Raw genomic sequence first — 12,500 nt, forward strand, 5'->3', positions numbered from 1 at the left:
GTGAGTGTGTGTGTGTGTGTGTGTGTGTGTGTGTGTGTGTGTGTGTGTGTGTGTGTGTGTGTGTGTGTGTGTGTGTGTGTGTGTGTGTGTGTGTGTGTGTGTGTGTGTGTGTGTGATGCTAGGTTAAATTAAAATTGTACAAGGGATTGATCATACAACATTTCAAAACTGTCGAGAATATTATACGGTACACAAAAAGCAAAAGGCTTATTTCCATTGTCTTCCTCTGTTTACAAAATAGAAGAACAGAAATATAAAGAAATCACAATCAAGTTCAACATCTCATAATACATCACCTTTTAAATTAATGATATAGAAGCCACTTTCTAAAAACTCTTTCAACATGTATCTGCTTTATACAAGAAGGTAAATCATCCCAGGCTACAGCACTAGTATATAAAAAGGAATCCATCGCCACTAAACTCTTAAATCTACAAAGATAAATATCAGTGCTGCTCCCCCTTGTGGAAAGACTATGCACATCTTTCACAAGAACATAATAGTCTGTCAGGTTACTTATTATTATTATAAACGCCAACACCAATTTAAGAAAAATTCCCTTTTTTCAACTTAAAAAAAAACAAGTTCACTAAAATGTTTGTGTTTAGAAGCAACTGTGAATGTGCTTTCAATATAATCCTGCATAACTTATTTTGAACAGTCTGCAATTTTTTTACTGCATCATCTGTATATAGGCAAGCAAGGCAAGGCAAGTTTATTTATCTAGCACATTTCATACACAATGGTAATTCAAAGTGCTTTACATAGAATAAATTAAAATAATGAAAATAAATAAGATTAATTAAAATTAATTTAGAATAAAAACTAAAATAAAATACAGTATAAACAGTCGGACGCACAGTGGCACAGCTCATTCAGTAATGCACAGCTGAACAGAAGTGTTCTGAGTCTGGATGTGAATTTGACTACAGTAGGAGCGCACCTGATCTCTTCTGGTTCTGGTTCTGGTTCTGGTTCTGGTTCTGGTTCCAGCATAATAGCTAAAAGCAGACTCGCCGTGCTTAGAGTGAACCCTTGGTTGTTTCTAGTTGATGTGATCCTAATGATCTGAGTGATCTGTTGGGTTTATATTCAGTGAGCATATCTGCAGTGTATTGAGGACCTAGGCCATTAAATGATTTATATACCAGTAATAATACTTTAAAGTCAATCCTAAATGTAACTGGGAGCCAGTGTAAAGACCTGAGGACTGGTGTGATGTGTTCATGTGTTCTGGTTCTGCTCAGCGTTCTGTACGAGCTGCAACTGTCTTATGAAGGCCAGTGAGGAGTCCATTACAATAATCCACCCTGCTGGTGATGATAGCATGCACAAGTTTATCTAAGTATATATAATATAAAAAAGTTCATTAGAACCGAAAAAATAATGGGCCTAAAACACTCCCCTGCAGAACTCTGCCTGAAATGGGCAAACAATCAGAAAACACCGTATTTAAATCCACTATTTGACACCTGTTTACAAGGTAAGACTTGATCCATTCACAGGCCTCATCACTAAACCCCATTGCTTTTACTTTTAGAAGCACAATACTGTGATCAATTGTATCGAATGCCTTTTGCAAATCCAGCAACATCATCCCACTTAATTTGCCTTTATCCATTTATTTTCTCATATGATATATCTGTAACCCTCTTCGTCGGTGTTTTCCCCCAGATGTCTCTGCGTTGTGTTTAAGTGATGGTTGAAAGAGGAGGACACCAAGATCGTGGTCGTCACAGCAGTGAAGCTTTATTTTATTTCGCTCTTTGGTGCTTTCACACCTGCGTCATTCAGTTGGGTTGATTCGCACTAGAGTTCGTTTTCCCCTTCAGTGCGGTTGGGTTACTACTACATACTACTACTACTACTACTGCTACATTTTGGTTCATTTCATCAACTGATTCGGACCAGAGCAATCAGTGTGTTGTGAACAAGCAAAATTATCTGCCAATGGGGTAAGCAAAAAAATCTGAATTCGAATGGAAAACAAGAATTTTTTGCTTACCCCATTGGCAGATAATTTTGCTCGTTTTAAGTAAAAATTACTTAAATTACTTTCTTTTTATCTTAAAACAAAATAGAATTTCTTATGTCATTTTACTTCTCTAGTAAACGCTTCTTGGTTTAAGAATTTTTAGATATTTGGACTGGAAACAAAACAAAAATACTAATTAAGAAAGTATTTTTTGCAGTGTTTTAGTTGCAGTTGTATTAACCTTACATCAAAGGTTTCTCAAACACTGGAAAAAATAACTTTCAGCATATGACAATTAAAGTTAAATGTCATATACATCCAAAATACAAAGAATAAAACCCAAAATACTCAGATAAACGTTAAACACAATACAATATACAGAAAAATATATCCCACCACATGGAATTTACAACCCATTAAATAATATCAGAAATACAAACCCATCCACCGCAAATAACTGCACATTTATGTTAATAAACATCTTTAACAGCAATATATTTCTTCAAATAACATGGATGGCCAATATAATTAAATAAATTAAATAAATGAATCAGATAACTGTGAAAACCCTCCTTACCTTTCCACAAGGGCTCACTCACACAGTGAAACACTCATGGAAAACAGCTCCCCCAAGGCTGGGAGAAACATTTGACATCTTCACTACATATTAAAAACAAGATCATTGTTTCTGTAGAGTGCATCCTCCTAAAACCGGACTAAAACTCATACAATATATTAAAATTAGAGATATAATCTTCAACCTGATCATATATAATCTTTTCCAGCACGTTGTATAATGCAATCAGGATTGAAATCGGATTTCTCTTGCTTTTTCTAACTCCTTGGGAACCTTTCCTTGTGTAGAGAATTTATAATATGAGTAACCATAGGGGTAATAACTTTAGCTGAATCCTTAATTTACTACGCTGGAATATTATCAAACACTTTTGGACTACTTTTAACTACCCTTAACTTCTTAACCCTAACCCTAACCCTTACTCTCCTTTACTTTAATAAATGAAAACACACCCGGAATAACACCACATTTTGCATAATACTCCCTAATTCATCATTAGAAATCCCAGTTCCCTTTCGTCCTGGGAACTGTGACGTGTCGTCGGGGGAGTTCCCTGATGAATTGGGATCACGCTAGGGAGCCAATTGCCTTCGAGAGAATTAAAAACGAGCAAATGGACATTGGCATGCAAGATTTGCATTACGCGACCCACCTACCAGCGCGGGTATAAAAGGCGGAAGTAAACATTGCATCAGTGCTTTTTGCTTCGGAGCCATCCAGTGTGTCTCTCTGTGAACTGATGTTCTTTGCCTCTGGTTAAAAAAAAAATCAACAAGTCCTCTTTCTGGGAAGAAGATCCTCTGGTGCTGGTGTGACGGCGCTTCAGCGACCATCTCTTCCTGCTGCTGGCTGACATTTCGTCCTCTTTAAAAAAAAGAGCAGTTTTCACGGCTGGTAGTGGGTGAGTGCAGCACACGGGCTTGCAGTTTCCCCATTGTGTCTGCTGCGGTGTACCTCGGCACGTGAACGGAGGGCGTTTTTTCTTTCTAAAAGAGCATCACGGGTGTTTCGCGTCCTTTTCAGGATGTCGTCTCACCCGTGCGTTTCTGGATGCGGTCGACTACTCCCTCAGGAAGATGGTCATAAACACTGCCTCTCGTGTATGGGTTTAAGGCACGCTGAGGCAGCGCTTGTGAACGAGTCATGTCCTCATTGTGGGAACATGACTCTGGCGATGCTGCGTTCTAGACTAAGATCCTTGAAATATGAATATCCGTTCAGCGATTCCCCGATCTAGTTCGTCTGCCGGTTCAGTTTGGCAGGCGGCTACTTCCGTGAATCCTGTTGGTGAACAGATGAGGATCACAGTGCAGAACTTCCCGTCTGGTGAAAGATCCTCACGGGCTTCTCACTCCTCTAGTAGCTCGTTGCCATTGGCTGTTCCGGTGGAGCTGGCGGAGCCGCCTTGCTCCGTTGGCGCCCTACGTCGGTGAACCTCGTGAGTTCCTCCATCACCCCTTCCGGCGGACCATGGCAGGTCTGCTACCTCTAGTAAGGAGTTGCTAGTAGACTGGGTGTTTCAGTGGTATCTACGGTGACCCATGTTGCCACGTGCAGTTCAGCCGCGTCTTGACGGACTCGTTCTGTCGTCCCTCGGATTGGGCCTACCTCAGGGACTGCCCTTTTTTCCAGGCCTTCTTCGGGCAGGCTGGGCTTCCGCAGCGTCTCCCCCCCCCCCCCCTCTTTGGGTTGGGGCACGCATCCCAGTATTATTCAATGTCCACTGAGCGGGTCTTGCGGAACAGCAGTGTGATTCCTAGCTAGCTCCCGCAACTTATCCAAGAAACTGCTGCAGGGTAGCTTAGCTGGGCGCTGGAAGAGGCCAGCACCATGGGATTTTATTAGGGATCCCAATTCGTCAGGGGACTGCCCCGACGACACGTTGGAGTTCCCAGAACAAAAGGGAACGTCTCGGTTACTCGGTTCGTTAGTCGGTAACCCTCGTTCCCTGAGTACAGGGATCGAAGACGTGTCGTCCCTTCGCCATGTTGCTGTACCTTCACGGGGGACTGGACACTGTTTGGCTCCTCAGCAAAAAGCACTGATGCAATGTTTAGTTGTGCCTTTTATACCCGCGCTGGCAGGCTGGTCGCGGAATGAAAATCTTGCTGGCCAATGTCCATTGGCTCGTTTTTAATTCTCTCGAAGGCAATTGGCTCCCTAGCGTGATCCCAATTCGTCAGGGAACTCCCCCGACGACACGTCTCTGTTCCCTGTACTCAGGGAACGAGGGTTACATACGTAACCGAGACGTTTGTGCTCGTTTACCAGTTTGATCAGCAACAGTAGTAAAAAACTATTAAAATAGTCTGCTACCTTCTTCTGATCAGACATAAGTCTTCCATCTACACTGAGGCCTGTTCTAGAGCCTTTGACCTCAGTCTTTCTCCATTACCCTAAATCATTCAAAATTCTCCATCATTTTGGAATGTCCTACTTCAGTTCTACCAGAAAGACTCGGGAGATAGAACAATGTAACAAAGCATTCATTTATTGACAGCCCAGCAAGCAATTATTTATAAAGTTCTTTAGCGTAGGCCCCGTCCGTTGTGCATAATCCGAGGGTAGCGGATCTGCCTTTCCTGCCTGAAGACGAAGGCGGGGGCGCAGCCCACCCCCGGGAGGTATGAACAGGATCATCCTGATGGTGGTGGGGAGGGTGGAGGTAATTGTTTGCGTCTGCGAACTCAAACGTGTAAGTACCGATCTTTTGTACAGCAAGTATTAGGACATGATTGGATAGATGTGAAGTAATAAGTGACGTAGTAATTGAGTCTTCCTGGCAGAATTTATGCTAAAGCTTTAATTTCACCTTGTCCTTAAAAAAATTTCCTTAACTTCTTTTATCTAATCTCTTACCTTATTTATTTTAGATATCCCTTTTAAATACCTTAAAACAATCATTACGTTTCTTAATCACCTATCTGTCATCCAAGGTTCAGTCCTTTGCTTGATTCTAATCTCTTCATAGGGTGCCACCTCATAAATACTTTTTTTTAAATGATCTAAGACCCAAGCCATCTCCACATCTTAAGTTCATTAATCTGAACTGTAGGAATATTGAACATCAATAAGAATAGGATATTAACTAGGATAACTAGAATCAGGTGTCTTTAAGCTTGCACTAGGAGGTACTGAGCCTGGAAACTTTAATAACAGTGTTTTTCGTTACCTGTATTTTCTTCTATACACTAGTAACTAGTGTACTTGAAAAATGTTTTTAAAACTAGTTTGAGTCTCTGTTATTGAAAGATCAGAGGGCATCTGCTGTAATCTCTGCATACAGTATTACTGTAGAACACTGGCTGAAACGAAAGACTTGTTTAAATCCAGCACGTTTGCACAATGTTCATTTCAGTGCATCATGATTTTCTGCCGAATCCATCAGATTGAGAGTGAATGTCTGAGATCTTCCTCACAGTGTTGATGAGGTTCCCGTGTCTTTAACAGATCATCTCCGCTCAGTTCCTGTCTGATAAGAGAGTCGGTGTTTACGTGGAGGTGGAAATGTATGGCCTGCCAGTGGAGTGGACACCAAACGGAAAGCTTTCAAGACCAAGACGTCCCAAAGCAATGCCGTCAATCCAGTGTGGGATGAAGAGCCGATGGTTTTCAAAAGAGTATGTGTGAACAAACACAAAATCATCATGAAATCATCATCATTTTAATGATCCGTCCGTTTCAGGTGGTTCTTCCCACACTCGCGTCACTGAGAATAGCCGTGTACGAAGATAACGGGAGATGTATCGGCCATCGCATCATCCCAGTGTGTGCCATCAGACCTGGCAAGTATCTGTTTCGTTTCTCTCTATGTGAACCGGCATTGCGGTCTAGTGGCTGATGGGTAAAGAGCGCATCTCTCTGCTGCAGGATATCATTACATCAGTCTGAGGAATGAGAAGAACCAAGCGCTGACGCTGTCGTCTGTGTTCGTCTACACTGAGGTCAAGGATTACGTCCCAGACACCTTCGCAGGTACAAGAGCCAAATAAATAGGTTGTTTGTAGTATTTCATTTTTGTATGTTAAGACTCATATTTGCTCATGAGTTCTTCTGAAAGAGTTCAGAGTTCATGTCCTGCCTGTGTTTGGGGTGTCAGATGTGATCGAGGCTCTGTCCAATCCCATCCTGTATGTCAGTCTGATGGAGCAGAGAGCCAATCAGCTGGCGGCTCTGACACAGGAGGAGGAGCAGGCCGACGGAGAGCAGGTGAGCGACTTCAGGTGCATTTAACTGACAGTGAGTGACTTCAGGTGCGTTTAACTGCACAATGCCAACAAACTCTACTGAATTCAGTCTACAAAGACTAGAAATATAAAGCTAATGTAAATGATGAGTTGCGTAACACTAACGTGGCCTGCTTGAGGTTGCAGTTCCCTTTCGAAAGGGAACTCGCACTGGGTCGATGACCTGCGCTTGAACCGGTGTCTGAAACGCTTTTCTAATCAAGGCAATCCTAATTGCCGGCGACAGCCCATGACAGCACTACTAGTGAGACCCGAAAGTATAAGGGTGCGCCTAGAGAACATGTCAACATTCTTTCGTCTTCAGGGACTGTTTTATGAGTTTCCCCTGAGAAAACCCCACTCTCGTCTGTCCTCTTCTTGAGGGAGAGTTCCCACAAGAACTGCTCGTGACAGACTCGTGGCAGACTTGACGAACGGTTTCTTTCCAGCCATAAAGCTCCAGGTCTCGTGAGCCTTCCATTCCTGCCCGATATCCACAATGAGATCGAAAAGGCATGGAAGAACCCGTATTCAGCGAGCATTCATCACCATCAGCGCACAAACTACGCTGATGTTGAGGGTATGCACGAACACAGGTATGTGTCGATGCCCCAATTGACAAGATGTTAGCATACTATCTCGTGGCTGGAGAGTCAACGACACTAAGTACTCTTTTAAGCCACAAAAAAGAGAAAGTCGAGCTTAAATGGCAGAACATACGCGGCGGGTCTGGCTGGTGATGCCTTGCAAGCATACCAGGCTGATCTGCTGACAAATTTGGACTGCATAACACTGCGGTCTGAATCTGTGCTTCCTCACCCCAACCGCTTCTTGCATCAACCCTGAGGCTGGACCTATGATGAGTTATTCCTTCAATATGGAACGCGAGCTCTTTATGGTGATAGGCCTCCATATTTGAATCTTATTTAGGCCATCGCTCTACGGGCAGCAGGTTGAGCTCTCTAGGTCTACTCCCTTTACAAGAGTTTTAGTAAGGTTGAACAGTGGACCACTGTTGAAACAATCTACATTGTTAAAAGCGCTATATGAAGATGACTTGACACTGTTCCCTGTTAGAAAGTATCATGGGGGTGTTAGGTAGGGTTTTTATAGGATGGTGAAATTAGGGCCCTGTAGTTCCCATATGTAGGTAGGCTATGCATACCCTTCCCATAGGCCTCCTCTTATGTTAGAATCGTCATGTTATGTAGTGGGTAGTGCCATTCTGTGGTAGTGAACGGTTGGCGTTATTATATTGAAAATTCTCTCGTGAGGCCACGGTCGTCTGAGCATCAAACAGACATTCTGTGTGAGATGGCTTCCTCCCAAACGGGAGATATTCTGCTGAGTCCACAGCTCTGTCAAGCTCCAGGTAGGACTACAGAGCCAAGTATTTGGCCCTCGTCAATCCACCTTGATAGCCACCTTATACTAGAGCAGCAGGTCTCCTCTCACTGTGAGAGTCTGAACTTCAGTCCTATAATATTTGTGTATTGGCCTTCACTGGGCCGCCTAGATATGTGGCTTAGGCTTAGTAACTAGCAAAATAGTAGCGGTCTGCCAAGCATTCTCGTCTTGTAAGGTTCCTTAGAGCTAGAGCCCATCAGATTTATTCCTGTAAATCTAGTTTTTCCTAGTACTGGCCTCCTCTTACTACAAGAGTCGTCTAGCCAAGGCCCGCCTTTTGCATTAGGTGTAAAAATGCTAGTGGTGTTACAGGTAGATAGCAGCATAGGTAGCAGGCTATCTTCAAAAAAGCCCCCCATGCAGATATCTCATGGGCGTCATCAGGCCTTCTCTCTAGAAAGTAAGAAACAGTGTGCTCAGGCCTCCGCCATTTAGAGCTGAGTATTTTAGCTAGTATATCCATCAAACTTCCATCCATTAAACTTAAAAAAGGATTTTTTTCCGCTGAGCCCCTTGAATAAAATAATTCAAGTCATAAGGTTGAATGTCATTGACCACAGTACCACACACCTCCATTTCCTTGGGTTTAGTAGAGAATATAAAATCTAATAGAGAATGTAAAAAACCAAGATGCCCGTCTCTATGATCCGGTCTGTGAGCGATTACTGCCACTATCTGCAGTCCTCCCTATCGTATGTCTCCACAAGTGAGGCAAAATATGTTATAGACTCTGTTTAGGAAACAGACAAGTTGTTGGCAAGACTAGCCAAGTCAAGTCACCTTTATTTATATAGCGCTTTTTACAATACAGATTGTATCAAAGCAGCTTCACAGTGATAACATGAAATCAATAAAACAAAGTTTGTTTCTATAAGAAAATTACGTCATCGTCCACCTGAAGATAGATCAATAATATTGCTGAATATTAAATGTCCCCAACTAAACAAGCCAAAAGCCAAGGCAACAGCGGCAAAGAACCAAAACTCCATCAGGTGACAGAATGGAGAAAAAAACGTTGGGAGAACCCAGGCTCAGTCGGGGGGCCAGTTCTCCTCTAACCAACAAACGAACAGTGTATGAATATGATTCGGGCAGCATTACGAGTCAGATTGAATCAGAACATTTAGAGTATTTATCCATTTCCATCTGGATGTCGAAGTCATCACGCCGGTATGGAGACGGGTTGTTGAGGATCAGTGCCGATGGCTGTCGTGTCGATCAGGCCTTTACAGGGCTGATGAGGCTGGCACTTCAGGGATGCATTGGGATGGGTCCAGGCGTAGGTCCACCATAGAGGAGAGACTAGTTGGCACTTCAGGGACTAGGTTATCAATGTAGACCAGGTGACCAATTTTGACTTCATGTCTCCCTCAGAAAGTGACTGGACGGGACTTCTTCGGACCCCCTGGCCATATTCCCTTAAAGGAACACCTTCCACGGAAGCTCTTGGTCCCAAGCCTGGTGTTCCCCAGGCTCCTCTGATATACTTCCGGGTTGCACTAATAGCAACATCATAGGCTGTCGCCGGCCAATAGGATTGCCGTGATTAGATAAGCGTTTCAAGTCAAGTCCAGTCATCTTCATTTATATAGCGCTTTTAACAATGTAGATTGTTTCAAAGCTGCTTTACAGAGATAAACGTATAATTTAAGGTAACAGATTGTTTTGGCTTTATAGCGGTTCTTGAATAAAGATATTTTCCAGCTAAAGTTAGTTTTGATTGATTCACTTTCGTCGCAAGGATCATTAGTTAAACGACTAAACGACTTTAAACACGAACCTGTGAGAAACACTGATGACGCTCACGTGCGCATTAAGAATTGATTGTATAATTAATGCGCATTTGAATATATGTGCGCAGGTTTGTAATTCCCTACAAACCAAGCTTTAAACTACTTGTCTGGCCTTAAAATTTTGACATCTTTTAAATTCTTTTGATAGAATTTTATCACTTCGGGGGAGATACGCGAAACCGAAATTATACCGACAACGCTTTATCTGTAGAGTGGTACAGGGATCCTCCATAGGGAGAGGCTAGTCGGCACTTCAGCGCTGCGCTGTCATCGGGTCCAGGCGAAGGTCCTTCCTCAGATCTGGAGTGTGTGTGTGTGTGTGAGAGAGTGTGTGTCCAGGCGAAGGTCCTTCCTCAGATCCGGATACGGCCTGGATCCGGCAGGCTGAGGGGAATCCTCGGGATAAACAAAGACACTAAAATTAGCGTAGATGCCATTCTTCTTATGATGTAACGAGTACATCAGGATTTAAGGGAAGTGTTCCAAGTGTAATCTAGATTTGAACTGACAGAGTGTGTGTAAGAGTGTGTTTAGGAGTGTGTCTGCTTCCCGGACAATGTTAGGAAGACTGTTCCAGAGTTTTGGTGCTAAATAGGAAAAGGATCTACCGCCAGCAGTCGATTCTGATATTCTAGGTATTATTAACTGGCCGGAGTTTTGAGATGGCAGTAGACGTGAAGGACTATAATGCGCTAAGAGCTCGCTCAAGAACTGCGGAGCTAAACCATTTAGTGCTTTGTAAGTGATCAGCAATAATTAAAAATGTATACGATGTTTAATAGGCAGCCAATGCAGTGTTGACAGAACGGGGCTAATATGGTCATACTTCCTGGTTCTGGTAAGAACTCGAGGAACTCGACAAATCGTCATCGACTGCGAGTTCCCTGTTCTCAGGGAATAGAGATTACAGTCGGTACCTAGACGTTTTCCTTCAAATACGTCTCACAGAGAATGACGTGCAGTGACAGGCCTGACAGAGCTGGTGAACTAACATAACATAAATGTGAACATGAACAGCTCTGTATGTGTGGTGATGATGATTATAGGGCTGAAACATTACAAACTGTGTTGACAAAAATTGTGGACAAACAATTTTGTTGTCGAATAGTTGTTTGGTGTCACACGGCCTAATGCGCGGCCCTGCAATGGCTTGTGTGTGTGTGTGTGTGTGTGTGTGTGTGTGTGTGTGTGTGTGTGTGTGTGTGTGTGTGTGTGTGTGTGCGTGTGTGTGTGTGTGTGTGTGTGTGTGTTGTTGTTAAAGTGCAGTCATTGCCAGGCGTATCTGTGTCTCTATGACGACAGGCATGTTCTCTGAGTCTGCACATGCTCAGTTCTTCTCTTAGTTCATTTAGCTGAATATTTTTCAGGGTTCACACTGAACCTACAGAACTGTTCCATTCGGCTGTGATTCTGGAATAAGATCTCTTTAAACTAGATAAAACCCGATAAAAGCTTGGATTAATTAGAAATTATTTTATAGCAAATTTGCTGACTTTTTCAGCTCTAGAAATAACATTTTTCCCTTATACATCAGAGATAATCCTGGCTCTTCAATTAAAATGACAGCAGACGAGGGAACGGATTAAAATAAGAAGTGTAATTTTGGTTTTCATCTTGATGTTGGTTTGAGAGTGTCCCGCTGATTCAGCGAGATCCGCTAGCAACGGTTTGTGCCGCGGTTATAACCCTGCAGTCACACTGACAGGTGAACGCTAGTGTTGAGTTGAGTCATGCTGAGAGTGGGTTTCCATCGGTATATTTACACACTCTGGACAGACATGCAGGTATGACCGTTTTTGTTCATTATATGTCGTAGTTTCGTCTGGTTTAAGACTAAGACCGTCTTGGTTTTCTGTGAGCCGTTAGTAACAGTCCAGGATGCACATGGGAATTTCCAGTCCTAGAAAAGACCATTAAAACCATGATATATTATAGTTTAATGTAGATTCTAGTTCTCCGTTGGTTCATTATGAATTCTATAAAATTATTAGTAAATATGATAGTTTTAGTATATATGATACTTTACTCATAAATGAATGATTCACCCTGAAAATGACCCGTTCTGCGTTCATGATCATCTTCGTCATGGTTCAGTTCAGTCTTTCTCACGTCTGCTGTGGTTCACCTGTAGATCTGTTTGTGTTTTACTGTTTGTCTTCTGATTGGTGCAGGTGAATGGAGGAGGTGATCTGGTGTCAGAGGTCACGACTGAACCCAACCCGGCGGCGGCTCCAGAGAACGGGCAGAGCCACGGCAGCGTCTCACCCAAACCCTCCTTGGTCAGTCAGCAGACTCCGCCCTCAGGTGTGTGTGTGTGTGTGTGTGTGTGTGTGTGTCCGTCAGCAGACTCCGCCCTCAGGTGTGTGTGTGTGTGTGTGTCAGTCAGCAGACTCCGCCCTCAGGTGTGTGTGTGTGTGTGTGTGTGTGTCCGTCAGCAGACTCCGCCCTCAGGTGTGTGTGTGTGTGTGTGTGTCCGTCAGCAGACTCCGCCCTCAGGTGTGTGTGTGTGTGTGTGTCAGTCA

The 12,500-nt window shown here is 43.2% G+C and overlaps 1 protein-coding gene across 1 annotated transcript in view; it reads left to right on the forward strand.

Moving 5' to 3' along the window:
* plcb1l (phospholipase C beta 1-like) overlaps nt 1-12,500 on the forward strand; it is a 165,937-nt gene that overhangs the window by 109,437 nt on the left and 44,000 nt on the right. Inside the window, 6 exon segments of the mRNA XM_079583437.1 lie at nt 6,003-6,074; nt 6,077-6,172; nt 6,238-6,337; nt 6,423-6,527; nt 6,652-6,761; nt 12,150-12,282. Coding sequence (XP_079439563.1) covers nt 6,003-6,074; nt 6,077-6,172; nt 6,238-6,337; nt 6,423-6,527; nt 6,652-6,761; nt 12,150-12,282 — 616 coding nt within the window.

The sequence above is a fragment of the Phoxinus phoxinus genome (assembly GCF_949152265.1).
Source record: "Phoxinus phoxinus genome assembly, chromosome: 16".
Lineage (NCBI taxonomy): Eukaryota > Metazoa > Chordata > Actinopteri > Cypriniformes > Leuciscidae > Phoxinus > Phoxinus phoxinus.